Below are 20,564 nucleotides of genomic sequence, written 5' to 3'. Positions count from 1 at the left end.
CCTACATTACAATAACAAAAACAAGGCCCTTTTTTCTTTGTTTGGACATTTTTAAATAGAAGTCCCTTAAACATCTGGTTTACTCACGTTCTTCAGAACTGTTGTTCGTGCTGGATCTCTTGAGTGTCTGTATCTCTTGAGAGAGCAATGATAGTCTGTCAGACTGTGAAGGCATCTCGTCATCTTCTGGGTCTGGAGACTCCTGCATCATTTCTTCGATTTCTTCAATTACCTTGACAAACAATAAGACATGCAGTCAGTTACACATGTGTACCATGCTGGTTTTTACATTCCCCTGACAAAGAAAGAATCACGTAGCTGCAAGAATTAGCGAGATAAAATGTCATACCTATTCCGACCGGGCGCAGTCAAATTGACCGATACATTTTATTATTTATTTCTTAGCAGACAATTTTATAACAATTAAACGTTGCGGTATTATTTGTGGTTATCAGAAGGGAAGGGTCTGGTTTGCAGATTGGACACTGGAGGATAGTACAGAGATTAAGAACATAAGAAAGTTTACAAACGAGAGGAGGCCATTCAGCCCATCTTGCTTGTTGTTAGTAGCTTATTGATCCCAGAATCTCATCAAGCAGCTTCTTGAAGGATCCCAGGGTGTCAGCTTCAACAACATTACTGGGGGGTTGGTTCCATACCCTCACAATTCTCTGTGTAAAAAAGTGCCTCCTATTTTCTGTTCTGAAAGCCCCTTTATCTAATCTCCATTTGTGACCCCTGGTCCTTGTTTCTTTTTTCAGGTCAAAAAAGTCCCCTGGGTCGATATTGTCTATACCTTTTAGGATTTTGAATGCTTGAATCAGATGACCACGTAGTCTTCTTTGTTCAAGATTGAGAAAGAGCAAGATGGAAAGAGGAAATCAAAGAGAGAAGATGCAGTTTATTAGGTAGAAAAGGGACTAGATTTGCAGCAGTAATCAGCAATAAAACAGACTCTCTGAATTTGATATGATATGTAATAACTATACCTGTTGTGTAGAAATTACATTACAGAGACAAAGTAAAAGATTCTACTCTGAATATCTGCATTCACTTTCAATATGATATTAGATCAAACATTGTCAAAGTGAAAATAAAAACCTGACAGCTTTCCCGTAGTTATTTGACATTGGATGCTATTCACAATATTTCCATACTGTCCCAGTTTAAGCCTTTGTGGTACTATGTCGGACCAGGTCCAACATTACAATTTTCCGTTTCCGGTCCATCAAAAAGCTGTAAAACACAGGTCTCTTGTCGTTTTTTCTCTGGAAAAAGCTGAGAAAACCATTCAAATGGCCAAGTGAGACCGATAGCAGCTGAAAAAAAAGGGGGCGGATCTGAGCAATACACATAGCCCCAGCACCACAGAGATAACACGGCCATAAACAAACAAGATAGCTGCCTCCGCATCCCACGCTCAAAGAATATCACAGACATTTGCAGAGCTTTTTGAGATGTTATAGTAATAAAATAATGACTTGGATCGCATTATTGAGGAGTTTGGTGATAAAATGAGTGATCAGGAGATGATTTATCAGTATGCACGACTATGAAGAGGTATGTGAAAAATACAGCGAACAAGGGGTGGGGCGGGACAGGAGATGCAGTACTGAGTGTCCTGTTGATATGCAGTGCCTTTTAAACCTGTTTTACTGTGAAAAAAAAATACTTTAAAAACAGCACGTCTAAAATAAACTGCGTGTGTGAAAATAAATTGGACCTGACGTGCCTGAGACACTTACTTTAAACATACAGTACTGTGCAAAAGTTTTAGGCAGGTGTGAAAAAATGCTGTAAACTAAGAATGCTTTCAAAAATAGACATGTTAATAGTTTATATTTATCAATTAACAAAATGCAAAGTGAGTGAACAGAAGAAAAATCTATATCAAATCAATATTTGCTGTGACCACCCTTTGCCTTCAAAACAGCATCAATTCTTCTAGGTACACTTGCACACAGTTTTTGAAGGAACTCGGCAGGTAGGTTGGCCCAAACATCTTGGAGAACTAACCACAGTTCTTCTGTGGATTTAGGCAGCCTCAGTTGCTTCTCTCTCTTCATGTAGTCCCAGACAGACTCGATGATGTTGAGATCAGGGCTCTGTGGGGGCCATACCATCACTTCCAGGACTCCTTGTTCTTCTTTACGCTGAAGATAGTTCTTAATGACTTTCGCTGTATGTTTGGGGTCGTTGTCATGCTGCAGAATAAATTTGGGGCCAATCAGATGCCTCCCTGATGGTATTGCATGATGGATAAGTATCTGCCTGTACTTCTCAGCATTGAGGAGACCATTAATTTTGACCAAATCTCCAACTCCATTTGCAGAAATGCAGCCCCAAACTTGCAAGGAACCTCCACCATGCTTCACTGTTGCCGGCAGACACTCATTCGTGTACCGCTCTCCAGCCCTTCGGTGAACAAACTGCCTTCTGCTACAGCCAAATATTTCACATTTTGACCAGAGTACCTGCTGCCATTTTTCTGCACCCCAGTTCCTGTGTTTTCGTGCATAGTTGAGTCGCTTGGCCTTGTTTCCACATCAGAGGTATGGCTTTTTGGCCGCAAGTCTTCCATGAAGGCCACTTCTGACCAGACTTCTCCGGACAGTAGACGGGTGTACCAGGGTCCCAGTGTTTTCTGCCAATTCTGAGCTGATGGCACCGCTGGACATCTTCCGATTGCGAAGGGAAGTAAGCATGATGTGTCTTTCATCTGCTGCAGTAAGTTTCCTTGGCCGACCACTGCGTCTACGGTCCTCAACATTGCCCGTTTCTTTGTGCTTCTTCAAAAGAGCTTGGACAGCACATCTGGAAACCCCTGTCTGCCTTGAAATTTTTGCCTGGGAGAGACCTTGCTGATGCAGTATAACTACCTTGTGTCTTGTTGCTGTGCTCAGTCTTGCCATGGTGTATGACTTTTGACAGTAAACTGTCTTCAGCAACCTCACTTTGTTAGCTGAGTTTGGCTGTTCCTCACCCAGTTTTATTCCTCCTACACAGCTGTTTCTGTTTCAGTTAACGATTGTGTTTCAACCTACATATTGAATTGATGATCATTAGCACCTGTTTGGTATAATTGTTTAATCATACACCTGACTATATGCCTACAAAATCCCTGACTTTGTGCAAGTGTACCTAGAAGAATTGATGCTGTTTTGAAGGCAAAGGGTGGTCACACCAAATATGGATTTGATTTAGATTTTTCTTCTGTTCACTCACTTTGCATTCAGTTAATTGATAAATATAAACTATTAACATGTCTATTTTTGAAAGCATTCTTACTTTACAGCATTTTTTCACACCTGCCTAAAACTTTTGCACAGTACTGTAGTTATATTTTATAGTTGTCCAAAGAAGAATTTACTGATGCATTATAAACTGTACGTTATTATGTTGCCTTTAATTGTTGTTTGGAAAGTAGCATTAGACTATATGCATACTGTCCTTGTATTACACTTCCTGTGAATTAAAAAACACTACTTGTTGAAGCATTGTCAAATAGTACCGCTGTTTTTTTATGCATTGCTTCAATTATATATATATATTATATATATATATATATATATATATATATATATATATATATATATATATAAATGTTAAACTGTTATAGAAATAACATTAATATTGTTGAATGAACATATTACAGTTAAAAATGAAAGAAGTCCAGTACTAACTGACACTCAGAATACTTTAAATTGTACTGTGTTTTAAAGAATATAAAACCAGCATAAATAATATTGCAGCAAATTATGAATAGGTTACAATGATTTGAACTAAGAAAACTGAAAAAAGTGTTAATGTTAGAAAAAAAGCTTGTCTATGTGCCTTTGTTGTTAGTGCACATACACTCTTGGAAGCCGGTCAGACTATTGCGCGTGGAAGCAGTGTGGAGTAGTGGTTAGTGGTTACCCTTGAGCAAGGTACTTTACCTAGATTGCTCCAGTAAAAACCCAACTGTATACATGGGTAATTGTATGTAAAAAATAATGTCATTGTATGTAAAAATAATGTGATATCTTGTAACAATTGTAAGTCTGCTAAAAAATAAATAATAATAATAATAATAACCTTGAAAGAAAGGCATCTGGTGGAACTAAACACGGAGGCTAGGTATTGCAAATTAGCAAAAACAAAAAGGGTAATCGTTTTTAGACGGAATGATATTTGAAACTAAAAAGACCTATTTGATTTTATTTGATTGTGTTGTTACTAAGCATAGAGATTTTCAATTAAAAAAAAAATATTCTGATCTAATAATAGAGTGACAAAACTCTCTAAAGAGAAATAATATGTTTTAAGTATTTTGATCTAATAAGAAACATAATATTTAAACTAACAAGTATTTTTGCTTGTTAAGGCTCTACTGTAATAAAAATAGGCTGTAGAAGCAGGAGCGAGCATTTAATTTAACCAATTTAAGAATTAGTTCAGTTTCTTTCTCCAACTAAACAAAAAATCTTTTAGACATTACAATATTGTGGCGGAGTGTCCCGCCCCTATATATTTATTTATTATTATTTGTATTTTTGTTTGCGGTGCAGATAAAAGCGCCGCGTAGTTATTGTTTTTATAATTTAAAACCTCGTGAGGATGCGTGGCTGATCAGCTACTGATTACTAGCTGACAGTCACGCATCCTTACTAAACTTGTGCAGACTGAGGCCGAGGGGTAATAAGATAATTAACAGCTAGTTAACCCCTCGGCCAGAGTATAAGAACCTGCAGCTGTCTGTGCTGCTGGGAGGAGTGTACAGAGGAGAGTACTGGGAGCAGAGAGAGCGAGGAGAGAGAAAACAGTTAAGAACAATTGCTATATGTAAATATACTTGTTTCTGTTTATTTGTTTGGCCAACGCGCCTTTTTGTTTTGTGTTTTGTTTGTTTAAATCTTTTGGTTAATTTAGTTAATAAAAACAGCTGAACGCCGTTGCGTTCAGTTTCACCCCTCCCATCCATTGTTTTGGTTTCTGTTACTTCCTGGTCCGTGACACAGACCTACAGACCTACACAACACATTTTTTTTTTACTTTAGCGTGTTACATAGTGTAACGTCTTGCTGTAAAATAAAAGGCACACACACACGCCCCGCTACCGCACCGCCCCCCAGCATAGCTTGATAATCGCCTCAATAAAAATACAACAATTCGAATATGGACAAGAACACCATATGTTGATTGTTATCCAATTTTGTTTCAACTGACATACAGATTTACAGGGCTTTTTTTTTTTTTCAACTGATACTTAAACATTTGACATTTAAAAAAAAACATAACAAAATAAGCTAGTTTTGTGTACTTACATTTCTTTAGGTCTTTCCTTTACTTACATGGACACATTTGCAGGCTGGATCATTTGTTATATATATATATATATATATATATACAAATAATACAGTGCCTATAGAAAGTCTACACCCCCTTTCAACATTGTCACCTTTTGTTGCCTTATAGCCTGGAATTAAAATGCATTAAAATATATATTTTTTTCATTTATCTACACATCCTACCCCACAACTTCCAAGTGAAAAAAAATTGTAGAAAATTAATTAAAAATAAAAACTGAAATAGCTTGGTTGGATAAGTGTCCACCCCCCTTGTAATAGCAATCCTAAATTAGCTCAGGTGTAACCAATCACCTTCAAAATCACACACCAAGTTAAGTGGCCTCCACCTGTGTTAAACTGTAGTGATTCACATGATTTCAGGATCAGTTCAGCAGTTCCTGTAGGTTCCCTCTGTTGGGTAGTGCATTTCAAAGCAAAGACTTAACCATGAGCACCAAGGCGCTTTCAAAAGAACTCTGGGACAAAGTTGTTGAAAGGTACAGATCAGGGGATGGGTATAAAAAAATATCAAAGGCCTTGAATATCCCTTGGAGCACGGTCTAGACAATTATTAAAAAGTGGAAGGTGTATGGCACCACCAAGACCTAGCCTTGATCAGGCCATCCCTCCAAACTGGATGACCTAGCAAGAATGAGACTGATCAGATAGGCCAATGGCAACTTTTCAAGAGCTACAGGTTTTTAAGGCCAAGACTGGTCAAAGTGTGCATGTGACAACAATATCCCAAGCACTCCACAAATCTGGCCTGTATGGTAGGGTGGCAAGAAGGAAGCCATTACTCAAGAAAGCCCACCTTGAATCCTGTTTGAAGTATGCAAAAAAACACTCAGGAAATTCTGTAGGCAAAAAGTTTTGTGGTCTGACGAAACTAAAATGGAACTTTTTGGCCCTAAATGCAAAGCGTTATGTTTGGCGCAAACAACACAGCACATCACCCAAAGAACACCATCCCTACTGGCAGCATCATGTTATGGAGATGTTTCTCATCGGAAGGGAAAATGAATGGAGCAAAGTACAGAGAAGTCCTTGAGGAAAACCTGCTGCCCTCTGCAAGAAAGCTGAAACTGGGATGGAAGTTCACCTTTCAGCATGACAATGACCCAAAGCATACAGCCAAAGCTACACTGGAGTTGCTAAGGAACAAAAAGGTAAATGTCCTTGAGTGGCCCAGTCAGAGCCCCGACCTAAATCCAATCGAAGATTTGTGGCATGACTTGAAGATTGCTGTCCATCAATGCTCCCCAAGGAACTTGACAGAGCTTGAACAGTTTTGTAAAGAAGAATGGTCAAATATTGCCAAATCTAGGTGTGCAAAGTTGGTAGAGACCTATCCCAAAAGACTCACAGCTGTAATTGTTGCCAAAGGTGCTTCCACCAAGTATTAACTCAGGGGGGTGGAGATCTTTCAGGTTTTGTATTTTTAATATATACATTTTTCTCAATAAAAACTTTTTCCCCCTTAACAGTGTGGAGTATGGTGTGTAGAGAAGTGTCAAAAAATCCTCATTTAATTATATATAGACTCACACACACAAACGTAAAAGTTGAATGGCTTCCCACAATATATCTCAGTCTTCTAAACGCCCTCCTCCGACTTTCATTGCACATTCCACAGTACTAGCACTGCCTCAGAGAATGAAACCTGAAACGCTAGACTGAGAAACCGATCATAGAATAGAAAATGGGAAACTTGACGTATGCAGGTAAGGCATGGTACTGCAAGTGGGTTTTCATTTTACGTACGTGCGTACGTCATGGTGTTGACGTGGTTCATGGCAAGTGTAGGAAAGCGTGGCTCTCCATTAGGTGTAGACAAGAGCGCAATTTTGTGCCAGTTTTCATCAGCTGCTAGATCCCATCTAAGATCCGTCAAGTCAGTCACTTGGTACTGCTTAAATTCCATCTAGGCTATCCAGTATATTTCCACAAAGCAATAATAAAAAAATACAATCCTTTATTTTGATCCAAAATCAGACATTTATTTTTATTTATTTATTTACATTGTAGTGTTAGTGTGCCTTTTTTGCTACCTGGTCGGTAGTTTGCTTTCCTTGCTTTACTGTTGATCGGAGGTGGTTTTTGACACGGAGGTGGTTTTTGACAAAGGGTCGGGATTGAGTTTTCGGCGGTTCAGGGTTTTCGGCGGTTCGCGACTTTCAGCACCAATTTGTAAAAATATTTCAAATGCCCTCTTCTTCTTCCCGTTTCTTATGTTTATGCTTTGCTGCCCAAAGAGACATTGTTTGCTGTATTCAAGCAAAATCAAACTGGTGAAAGTGAGCAAGGCTAAGTTCCGGTTCAGCCAGTTTGATTTTGTGTGAAAACAAGTGAGACACACTGCCTGGGTTGTCTGTTTTGGGCCCCAGGCAGCTGCCTCGTTTGTCTATGCGTTAATAGAGACCTGTCCCTACCCCTGGCTCAGAAATATAATGAACTACCGTAGCAGTTATTCCAGCTATTCTGGGGTACTAAATAATTGATAGTCCCTACTGAATGGCTGGGATAAACATACCTGTTCTGCAGTGAAAAGTGGCTCATCGCTTATACAGGAGACAATGATGGAATGCATGTCCAGCTGTTCCCTCAACTCCTCATCATCCGACAAGTCCAGATTTATACTGTCGATTTTCTGCAAAGAAAATGTAAATGTTATTAGGGAATAGTTTGAGTCATCACTAAGCTTGGATTGGCTACAAGTGGCTTCAAAATCTTTGCGTTGAAGATAAAGGCTTTGATTGGTATTGGAGCTGTCACTCACAAACCCACATTCCTAGATCACCTACAGTGCAGCGAAAAAGTATTTGCCCCGTCTGATTTTCTGCATTTTTGACACAATGTTATCAGATCTTCAACCAAAACCTAATTTTAGATAAAAGGGACCCTGAGTGAACAAATAACACAAAAAAGAAATTAAATATGTATCAAATTACACTATGTAACACAATTTTTGTTCCTGGGTAGTAAGTGTTATTTCCTAATTGCTTATGCCTCAAAAGTATAGAAAATGGCTATTATTCCCCACAAACTTTGCTTTTGTGACCAGGAGTGATATTTTGAAATTTACCTATTTCCAATGAGAAAACGGGCGAATTTGTGTCTTTTCGTTCACATAAAGTCAGAAAAAAACAACATATGAATCCAAATTAACATGTATTTATACTAAAGTAATACAAAAATGACTACAAAAGATTTAGAAGTCAGTAGTTTTTCGAGATTTACGATTATACTGTAAATCACTTTCACGAATCAGCCCCCAAATGTAGTCTCCCATCATGTTCTCGTTATACTGTCCTTCACTGACAGCTCATCCAGGAGCCTCAAAGCCGTGCTGCTCCATAATGGTAACAAGTACCCGTCTCTTCCCCTGGCTCACTCGGTGCACCTCAAAGAGGATTACAACAGCATCAAGACCTTGCTGGAAGCCTTGAAGTATGATGAGTACGGCTGTTGAGACTCTGGTGAAGAACTACGGCACAATAGGATGTCCCTCAAAGTCCATATCCTTGATGCTCATCTTGATAAATTCAAGGAGAACATGGGAGCGTACTCGGAGGAGCAAGGCGAGCGCTTCCACCAGGATATACTGGACTTTGAACGCCACTACCAAGGACAGTATAACGAGAACATGATGGGAGACTACATTTGGGGGCTGATTCGTGAAAGTGATTTACAGTATAATCGTAAATCTCGAAAAACTACTCACTTCTAAATCTTTTGTAGTCATTTTTGTATTATTTTAGTATAAATACATGTTAATTTGGATTCATATGTTGTTTTTTTCTGACTTTATGTGAACGAAGAGACACAAATTCGCCCGTTTTCTCATTGAAAATAGGTAAATTTCAAAATATCACTGTCCTGGTCACAAAAGCAAAGTTTGTGGGGAATAGCCATTTTCTATACTTTTGAGGCATAAACAATTAGGAAATAACACTTACTACCCAGGAACCAAAAAAAAAAAAATAAATTTGTTACACGGTGTTATTAAAGAAAGTTAAGCAATACCCAATGCCCCCGTGTGAAAAAGTAATCACCGCCTTAGACTCAAAAACTGGTTACGCCACCTTTAGCAGCAATAAATGCAAACAAACGCTTCCTGTAGTTATTGATTAGTCTCTCACAGCGCCATGGAGGAATTTTGGCCCACTCCTCCATGCAGAACTGCTTCAACTCAGTGACATTTGTGGGTTTTCGAGCATGACCTGCTCATTTCAGGTCCTGCCACAACATCTCAATGGGGTTTAGGTCTGGACTTTGACTAGGCCATTCCAAAACTTTAAATTTCTTGTTCTTCAACCATTCCGATGTAGACGTGCTTGTGTGTTTCGGATCATTGTCTTGCTGCATGACCCAGCTGTGCTTCAACTTCAGCTCACGGACGAATGGCCTGACATTCTCCTGTAGAATTCTCTGATACAGAGCAGAATTCATGGTTCCTTCAATGATGGCAAGGCGTCCAGGTCCTGATGCAGCAAAGCATCCCCAAACCATGACACTACCACCACCATGCTTAACCGTTGGTATGAGGTTCTTAGTGTGGAATGCAGCATTTGGTTTTCGCCAGACATAACGGGGCCCATGTCGGCAAAAAAGCTCTACTTTCGACTCATCTGTCCATAGAACATTGTTCCCGACCTCTTGAGGATCATCCAGGTGCTTTTTGGTAAACTTGAGACGAGCATTCATGTTCTTCTTAGTGAGCAATGGTTTCCGCCTTGCTACTCTGCCATGAATCCCATTTATGCCCAGTGTCTTTCTGATGCTGGAGTCATGAACACTGACCTTAGCCGAGGCGAGAGAGGCCTGCAGATCCCTGGATGTTGTTCTAGGGTTCTTTGTGACTTCCTGGGCGATTTTACGCCTTGCTCTTGGAGAGATTTTGGCAGGACAGCCAATCCTGGGAAGATTCACTACTGTCCCAAACTTTCTCCATTTGGACATTATGGCTCCGACTGTGGTTCGGTGGAGCCCCAGAGCTTTAGAAATGGCTTTGTAACCCTTTCCAGACTGATGGGCATCAACAACTTTTTTCCAGAGGTCTTCAGGAATTTCTTTTGTTCGTGGCATGATGTGCCTCTAGAACCTGTGTGCTGACAACTTCACTCTGATAGTAAGGGCCAAAGTTAGTCAGATTTATATTGGGCAGGGCTGGCCCAAATCAGGCCTGGTTGTTAACCAAAGTATTCAAACAGCTGACCCTAATTATCCCTTTAATTGGGTTGAGTTAACTAGGGGGGCAATAACTTTTTCATACCTGAAGATTGCATGTTTGATTACCTTGCCCACCAAACAAATGAAAGCACCACCAAACGTTGGTGTCATTTTTTTTCTCAGACTCCCTCTATATACCCACAAAAAAATCTGACCAAATACAATGTGAAAAATGTGCAAAAATGCAGAAAATAAGACAGGGGCAAATAATTTTTCACGGCACTGTATATACACACACACACACACACAGTTGTAGTCAAAAGTTTACATACCCCAATGGAAATTTATAATTTCTAGAAATTTCTCAAAAACAAAGAATTTTAGGGAAAATCTGTTGTAGCAAAAGTTTTGCTTTTGTGGATGAGGACAATAGATGTCTACAACTATTTCAGCAATTTTTTTGCAAAACTCCAAAAATGCTTATTCAAAAAGTATTCATACCCTGACAAGGACAATGAAATGAATAGCTAGTTGAGGCACCTTTAGCAATAATAACCTCTTTTAAACGATTAGGATATTTGTCAATGATTGGCATGATTCTTTAGTGATTTTTGACCATTCTTCAATGCAAAATTGTTCCAGTTCATTAAAAAAAAACACCCTGCATAGTTCTACAGCTTGTGTACCATAGCTACCGTTTTAATAAAGGCAAGGTGCAGTGCGCAGGATTCTGAACTGCAATGTTGTTTTTAAAAGCACAGCAAATATGAATTATGAAAAAACTAATTAAAATAATATTTTACTAGCAGAGCTTGGTTCACGACACACCGTTAGTAGGGATGTGCTTTTGGTAAATTTGAACGTTTATGGGCTATGCAGGTGTCAGCGTTTAAACATTTAATCCATATCTACATACACACACACACACTCTTTATATTACATTTTGATGTATACCGACGGCTAAGGCTAGTATTCTCTAAGCAAAGAACCCCTATATAATGTTTTAACATCGCAAAGACTTAACTACAAAGTAAACAAATGTTTACAAAAAAAAAAAAAACACAGAACAACATGTACACACCAAAGTATATATTGAAATTAGGGCTGTCACACGATTCAAAGTTTTGAGCGGTTAATTTATGGGCATTAACGGATTAACCGGTAGATTCATCCAAGCACATTTTTAATAAAGGTAACTATCTTATAGCGGCTGTCATGCATGTAATACAAAAAAAAATAAAAAAATTAATAGAATCTAAAAAAAATTGAATGGGAATTTGGTCTTGTTATTTTTATCTTAGTAAATGTCTCTTTGTATTTGTACTGCACCATTGAGATGTACCTGTGCCGGCCCTGTGGGAACAAAGTGAATAAACTAAACTAAACCTTGTTATTTTATTTACGTTATATTAAAAGAAAAACACAAAACCAATAAAATAAATAAATAAAAAAATGCAGCTCACAGATGTTACAGACTTTCAAATGCACAGATTCCAATACATTGACAACTGTTCGGTGCCACAAATGTGAAATCCTTTTTTTTTGTCTAATATCACCTTCTGTTGACAAATTATTTGCTTAAAAAAGTGTACTGGTCAATTAAAGCCTATACATAATGTATTTACACTTCTGTGTTGTCTGAATTAATATTGAAAAAAAAAAACTTCCTGTTAAAATAGTGTTTTACGTATTCACAGGGATTTAAGGGCTAAATAAATGTCAGTCGCCATCTAGAACATTTAGTTTATTATGGATGTTTGCTTTTTACTGCATTCAGTAACTCAATCCACAGTAATACTGATTTTTTTTCATTTCAAATGGTAAAAGATTTAACTTGTGTTTTTGTGGTATGGCAATTTTGTTTGGCATATTATTCACATACCATGGTTTTCTAGTCCGGTTCCTCAAAATACTTCCAAAGTGGCTTTGCCTCGTTCCTTTGTTTAGAGATGCCATTTTATTAAAAATATATAATAAGTCAGAAAAAATGCTTGTCATTAACTTTCTTACCCTGTAAGGACTGCATACCATACCATGCCTACTACAGCATAAACACACAGTGCACCAATGAAGCGCCAGATCGACTGAGAATAAAACCCACCCCAGTGACAATCTTTCTGTTGCACCAATTAGAAAAACTACTTGGAGGCAATTGCCAAACCCCTTCCTTTTTATATCCGTCCTTACTGTGGCACTAGAGCAGTCGGATACGTGACAGATTACTGATGATAAATTACTAAAATGAATACATTAAAAAATATACGCTTGGTGAAATTTGTCACGTGACCAGTTATACATCTAGAATATTATTCAATATTTAACCACTTCTTTAGAGTTTATACGTTTAAACTTTTAAAATTCCCATCCCTAACCATTTGCTAGATTAAAAAATAGTCAAATTTAAAACAGGGTTAAAAAATAAAAAGCGTGTTGTTTTCATTTTCCGCTTTAATGACTGGTTAATCTCATTCTTGCTGTCACTGAAACTAGTGAACTTGTGGGACAGTAACTGGTAACGGAGATAGCCAATTGAATCCGCATAATCTCAAGCAACCAATCAGTGAACCGCTCATTTGCTTGTTTTTCCAGTAACATCATGAAAATAGCCTGGAATTTTATATAAATAGCTACAGATTTTTCCTGGATCTCAGCTTTTATCTACATCCCTGCATTATGTATGAAATTCAAATCCTGTATCTCATGTTTTTAAACATATTTCTATAATGAAACTGCTGCAGGAGAAGACCCTTTTGAATAGCAAAAAGCCCAGATGTCCAAACACAAGAAAAGTATTTAATTGGCCCATTTACCTTTCAGTAAACTGCACCCAGACTCCATGAAACCAACCAGCACAATGAACATTAAAAAGTGAATTTCTTTAGACATTTTCTTCAAAATAATTTGGAATGTAATCTACCTACCCAGTCAGCAAACAACCAACCAAGGCATTCTGAAAAGTGACATGAGGCAAACTGCCCGTAACTCGCTGCAGATCATGAAAATGTAGGTAAAAAGTACTTTCCTCAAAAAATGTGTTTAAATTAACTACATTTCATCTACCCTTTTTAGTTGGGGTTTTCACTTTGGTGGTGGAAGACCCCATGCTGCCAGGCCCACCGAGAGGGTGGGGAGGACGGGGAAATTTTTTTTTTTAATATATATAAAATATTTTAAAACAACTAGCCCTGCACAAAACCCTTTGCGTACTTTTAAAAACTTTAAAAGAACCCTAAAGTTGCACAATATATACCACAGTATGAATTATTCTATTATTAAGATCTATAATTTGCTCAAAACAACGTGGTGCAGCAATTGTATTGTGTAAAATAAATAAAGTACTTTCTTCAGCTGGTGGTAAACACAATTAGAGAATGATCTGTTATATTGCTTAAAATACAAATATATTTACCAATACAGGCTATTAGTTAAGAGCAGAGATGAGTGGTTTATTTTTGGCACGGGATAAATACAACAGTGTATAGCAACACCATTAAAATGTAGTTTATGCCAAAAATGTATGTTATTTGATTTTAAGTAAGCTTCCAATTAATGACTATTACACATGGAGTTTGTACAAAAAAATAATATTTATTCACTTAACTAAAAAAAAAGTTTGAATAATGTAAATAACTTAAACATAACTACTTTGAGAAAAAGTATATCCTGCTGCAGATTTTGATTGAGATATTGAAACTTCTAGGTGTTGTTGACAGTTTCCTTCAAACCCATTATCAAAATACTGTATCGTTTGAAATTATCTTCCTCAGAGACTGCTAAGATTGCAAGTATCATTGCTTGGTTTAGAAGCTTGGTTTAGACTACAGTATACTACATAGGTCGGATGAATGTAGTACCGTGGGGGGGGTGGGGCAGAGGGACATATCAATCCTTCCCTGGGGCTCATGACGGCTCTCGGTGGCCCTGCATGCTGCTAGAAAAGTACAGATTAACACAGATCAAAGAAACTAACATCTTATGCACTTAATAAAAAATGCAGCAAACACAGAGCTTCATGAAGTGGCTCCCACAAATATTTCTTCTGATTTGCAAGCTATTGCCTTCGGGACTCACCTGCCAATGAATATTCACTGGCCATAATAAAAAAAAGGCTTGGACAAACCAAGAGACTGGATAAGACCAATGTTAAACTCCCATCCCAACTGCAATGCTTGGAACTCGTGACCTAATTTTCATTTTTATTCTCCAAGGCATGCTTTGCGACCATCTTTGAATACATTTCCCGAGTGTATTTTTCCCAATATTAAATCAGGGTTGAAAACACAAGGAAAAAAACTAATGTTTAAAAAAAAAAAAAAAAAAAAAAAGTCTAGTTCTGTAAAAAAAAAAAAAGGTCCCTTTTTTTGTTTAACTGGACATCGGTTTTTACTGATTTATATGCAATTTTTGTCTATAATTAAATATTAAAATATTATCCCAGTACTATTTTCTAGGAAATACACACTAATTTGATTTAAATGCTGTTTTAGCAGCCCTACACTGTATCCTAAGATATAGCAGATGTTTAGACGTCAGAGGATCAAATAACGTTCAACTGTGGTTCTCTGTCGCTTCACAAACACACCTGATTATGTTGGCCAATCAAAGTCTGATTATTGTGGCAATTGCTGGGCGTAGTAACTACTAGCTTGATCAAAAACTAAACTGAAATACTTGCACGAATATATAATATTTTTAGTGGATGAGGAATGGGGAGAAAACGTAAATCAGTTTATGAAAATTCAAAAGAAAATGAATGTTTTGAAGTGTACAAAAAGCAAAAATAGCAGAAGTGTGGCAGATGCATAAGTATTGCAAATACTGCTGCATGGGGTACATGTTCGCACTGACAATAAAAGAACATACTCAAAAATAAGCGACACATTAAACTAAAACAAGAAAGTGAACGGACAGACAAGCAATCCATTTATGTGGCTTTTACACACACTAATAAAAATAGAGCACAGAATGACTATGTTAATGAGTTTGTTAGAGCTTTGCTGGACAGACACTGTTTATTGCAGAGGTATGTATCGGTGACTTTGTGCGACAGTACTGTCCATCAACTAAAACACTGCCTAACGCTGACAATCTTATTCCTAAATATTTGACAGAAAATTATGATGCTTTTTGGTAAACTTACATGGAACGCATTGATGGAAATGTCCAGTGTGATTTTTGACACGTCTTCAGATAGCTTGCACCACCCAGTTCTGTCAATTTTATTTTTATGATTTCAAGGCAAATAAACCTGGCTTGTTTTGTGCTGATGTCATGTTCATACCTTCTGTAGATACTGTTTCCGTCAGCACAGCAATTGCTCAAACGTTCACAAAGTACCAGCTAACTTGGGAAAATGTGGCTTTGACTTGCATAGATTGTGTTTTATAATGATAAACCAGAACTGCAACACATCATATTCCACATGTAAAGTGTGTTGACTGAGATTTTTCCCCCCTGATTTTTATCGATGTTTCAATAAAAAAAATTTTTTTACCAATTTTATCCCTATTTTAATATATGTAAAATAAACTCAGTAGTGTATATTTCTGTATACAGTAGGTGTGATATTACACATTATTTCAGTGTTATTGCCTATTATGCAATGCTATGTTGGAGACTACTGACTTAGCCCAGGTAGTCTTTGCACACTTTGCATAGTCCATAAAGTTTGTAATCCAACAGTAACAAATCTGACAATAGTACCAACCGGAATACTATGCACAAACCTGTTACCTTAATACCAATTATTTCACTGGAGGTTACAGTTAATGCTCTTAAATCAGAACGTACCCCTTTCTCCATCAGGTTCAATGTCGGCAGGTGGAGGGATCGAGTATGAGACGTTTTCCAATTCACGGGCATCACATTGCCATAATTATCCGTCAGGGCATTCCAAATCCTTAACACAGAAGAAAAATAAATACAGTAAGCTGTGTCTCATCAAAACCTGTAAACCTGCAGAAAAATGGATTCCATTGTAGCAGCTTTCATCTTCGCATCCAGTCTGCTTGTGGTGTTACAGTAATGCTGGCACTAATATGATTGGATGTACTGTAGGTGGGTGCCTTCTGCAATATATGAACCTGGGAGCTCTTGTATTAAGTCTGGATGAAGTCATGATCTTCACCCAATCAAAGGGCTCTACTAAAATTACAATGCACATGGTGTCAGTAGAGGTTCACCCAAAAGATCAAAAAAAAAAAAAGTTGCACAGGATAACAACAATTTGGGTAATTTAGTTGGGTAGACAACTAACAATGTTTTTAAATTTTACAGTAAACAGATGTCAAAATTAACTGTTTTTCTTCTTCAACTCAGATCAAGTTCTTCATGTACATTGAACCAGTGCTGTATCGCCTGCTCCAAATCTGACTAGGTGTGGCAGGATGGCTTGGTGGTGACATCAAACCAGGAAGAAACACAGGCACCAGTACTACGGGTTGAAGAGCTGCATGTGTATTTATTGAATACAAATAAAAGGTTTACACAAAACAAAAGGCACGTTGGCCAAAACAAATAAATAGACAGACAGACAGACACCAAACACTGAAGCAAACAAGTACTGCGCTAGTGTAAAGCCAGCACAAGTAGCAATTTTGGTCAATGCTGGAATTTCTAAGGCTCAAAAACACCAATACTCTCCCTTTTACTGCATACTGAAGCAGCCCTCTGTGCAGTCACTACTATGTTATAATAAATCCACAACTCTGGGGGATAACAATATAAATCTGGCCACTTGACAGTCAATAGCAGACAAAGAAATAATCCAGTTTGGGTTGGCAGGATGCACCGGAGGCACACATTTTTATGATTTGCATTGCTTGTTAAATAATAGCATCCATATCAAATAATGGCTGACACTATCACACATCACCCATGCAACTTCAATCTAAAGATGCACAACAATTTAAGACAGCTACAGATTATTCATGTTTTAAAGTTTGAAGTTACTGGTGAACGATGGAAGTTTAGCCATAGTTCTCTGGATGTTACCGCATTTAAAACACATTTTGCAGATGGTTTATATTTTCATTTTTATCCTTGAAACAACCAGCGAAGGACACTAAAAAGTCTGTTTGATAATAAACTGAACCAAGTATTTTACTCTAATATCCAAATATTGTTGGTACCACACACTTAATGTACAAACATTAAGTAAAGCAAAAACAAAAAAAGAAATACAAAAATGAAACTGGATTGCTGTTCATCAGTGACAGTCTCAGGGAGTATATACACTAGAAATCTGAATTACTCTGCGGCAACTTGAGGCAAGGTGCATTTAAGAAACAGGCACAGAAGAGTACTTAAGCCACTCATACAGTACTTGTCTTGTCCATTTACTTCACTTACTGTCACCCAAAGCAACAGAAAGTAAGTAAAATCACAGCAAATGTAACAGAGCTATCCTGCTGTAGGTACTTACAGGGTACTTAATGTCTGTCATCAAAAGTGCTTTCCATCCCTCTTTTATATATTTTTTACAGAAACAATTGCACACAGCTTAAGTGGTCACATAGCTATAACAACTGAAATCCATTTAATTGCATATGTTATTGTCTAATGTCTTTTAGAATGCCCTTAAAATAACTATCCTCCAGAGTTACTTGTATGTTTTTCTGACTAAACAATGATTTCTTTCAATGCAAACATTATAAAGTGAAATACAGGCTCAGAAAACACTGTTGTTTAAAAATGATCAAATCAATAGTTTTTCCCCTCAAAATAAACAGATAACTTTATAAAATTAATGAGGATGTAAGTCACTACTACACTTTTAAGAACTGCTTAGAAATACTGTACGTGATACATTAGACATTGCACACATCATATTTTGTACTGATATTGTGAAAACCACTTTGTCCATATAACCTAAAAGCTACCAAAACAAGTAAAAAAAAAAGTACTTAATTATCACTTAAATAAGTACTGTCTCTCTAATATAAAGTTAAGGCAATATATATTTAAAAGAAATGTGAGAGCCATTATTATTCAATAAGAAGAAGAAATTTAGATTGTAAATGGTTGTTTCCGAATAGAGTACAGGACAGCCCCTTTAAAAAAAAAAAAAAAAAAAACACACACACACACATTTGGAATGTCACAGCACACAGGCAGGCACCTGCAGTGTCAAAGAAACAGGTTTCAGAAAGATAGAAAAAAAGACTAGAAAAAAGATAAATCTCTGATTTATCTACAGTGTAGGAAAGAAAAAATATGTTCAACAGCAGTCTGAATTATTTTGTTGTGTAATGTTTAGTTTGTGAAAACGTGCATTTATTTTCCTCAGACTACTTCAGGTGGGAGGGGGAATAAATGTGAGAAGAATATACACTGTATTGTGCAAACATGTTGGAAATAACCAAGTGCAAGTATTAACTAATCATTTATAACGTAGTGTTACGTTAACATATTGAATTACATTGTAGTTTTCCATATACTTACGAAAAACATGACATTTTAAAAGTCTAACATGAAATACCGTACTACTATTAAGGCTTCAGCTAGACTTCTGTGATATAATTTTGTAGTTTCTTTGATTACATGATGCTAAATAAAAGACTTAAATTATGTTTATAATTTTTTTTATTATTATTAATGTCTCAATCCTAAAATTCTAGGTGATGCAAAACCTTTGGCCATAGCTGCATGCATGTAAATAATATCAACAATTATTTACGGAATTGCCCAAAGAAAAAAGGAAATTGGGCTGCTCAGAACTTTGGGAGTAATTCTGCTTTAGAGCATGCAGCTATGGCCAAAGGTTTTGCATCACCTAAGTATACATACAACGTTTGGCCATAGCTGCATGTATTTGAAGATCACAAACGGGGCTTACAGTAACAAACGATCTGTATTTGGAATTTCAACAGGTCGTACACCAACAGGTAGGAAGTGTTCAAACATTTTTTTATAAATATATTTATAGATAGCAGTCATTGTTGTGAGTGTATGTCTATGTCAAATAGGAAAGCACTTAACTTTCAACAGTGAATAGATACAGTAAAGAAAGACTCTACAGTGCAGCACAGATAACCACTATTGAAATGATACTATTACTTTATTATGAGATAGTTTATCTGTTACAGTACTTGCTCTATTTTGTTAAGGAAATGGTGCGTTCAGTGACAGGACTTCAGATTGAACTGACACCGTCAAAATACGCCGGACACTGATGCGCTGATGTGAAGCGGTTGGTATGAAAAGATGTTAAGACCAAAAGCACAAACATGTCCTAATTTGCTTACAGTGAAAGCAGTAAAGAAAAATGATGCTCTTCGGGAAGTGCTGCTGTAAATTATTACAGGTGAAATTCTCTTCCAGTGATTCTCAACATTAAAAATGACTGGGTCTCAAAACAGAACATTTCAGTTTCAAAACATTTAGTAACTGAATTCAAAAGGTTGAAACGGACGTTTCCTGCAAAACTGAATCAACTGCTGTGTGCTCCTAGATTAGTCATTCAGCCCGGAAATGCAGATTTCAAATGTTAACCTTGCTGCCGGTTAAAAATTAAAATGTGTAGCGAAATGCTGAACACATCTCATTTACCTCAAAATATCTAAAGAAACATTCAAACTACATACAAGCCGTGCACAGAAAGGCTGTTGAGCACAGATGGCACTTTCTAATGGTGGCTTCTTTAAAAAAGGGCTGTCACACATGATCATTCCTCATTTATCATTGAAACCCTTAGAAGTGCAAAACAAAAACACCAGTGGGAAAGTTGCTCAGCTGAAGATACGATTTTGGACAATGATACTGAATTTTAAAAGGGAGGCAGAGATATAGCGGATTTTACAGCTGGAAGGTACTGGGTCTGCAAAGATCAGAAGTAACTGGTCTTCCAAAGGTCACATACTAAGGTCAGTACTGTAGCTAAAGTTGCTCTCAGTGGACTGCCTACAGTGTTTTCATTGCTGGAGCAGTACTGTATATTGGCAGATTTGTTTACAGGAAAAAAATCTTTATTTCCCAGTCAACCCATTGTCTTCAACAGCATAACCCAAATCAAGCCCTGTGGATGAATTATTTGACGAATACAAAATGTAATATTGTGCTTAA

At 37.2% G+C, this 20,564-nt stretch overlaps 1 protein-coding gene across 3 annotated transcripts in view; it reads right to left on the bottom strand.

Moving 5' to 3' along the window:
• The window catches only part of LOC117403063 (fasciculation and elongation protein zeta-2-like), an 88,538-nt gene that overhangs the window by 43,826 nt on the left and 24,148 nt on the right, over nucleotides 1-20,564 (bottom strand). For all 3 annotated transcript variants that reach the window (XM_059024358.1, XM_034004943.3, XM_034004946.3), the window contains exons 2-4: nucleotides 16,293-16,401; nucleotides 7,864-7,980; nucleotides 88-232 (exon numbers count right to left, since the gene is read on the bottom strand). In XM_059024358.1, coding sequence (XP_058880341.1) covers nucleotides 88-232; nucleotides 7,864-7,980; nucleotides 16,293-16,401 — 371 coding nt within the window. The remainder of the gene's footprint in view (nucleotides 1-87; nucleotides 233-7,863; nucleotides 7,981-16,292; nucleotides 16,402-20,564) is intronic.

Source organism: Acipenser ruthenus, chromosome 5 (genome assembly GCF_902713425.1).
Source record: "Acipenser ruthenus chromosome 5, fAciRut3.2 maternal haplotype, whole genome shotgun sequence".
NCBI lineage: Eukaryota > Metazoa > Chordata > Actinopteri > Acipenseriformes > Acipenseridae > Acipenser > Acipenser ruthenus.
The sequence above is the reverse complement of the archived record's forward strand: the minus strand, read 5'-3'. Positions and strand labels throughout refer to the sequence as shown.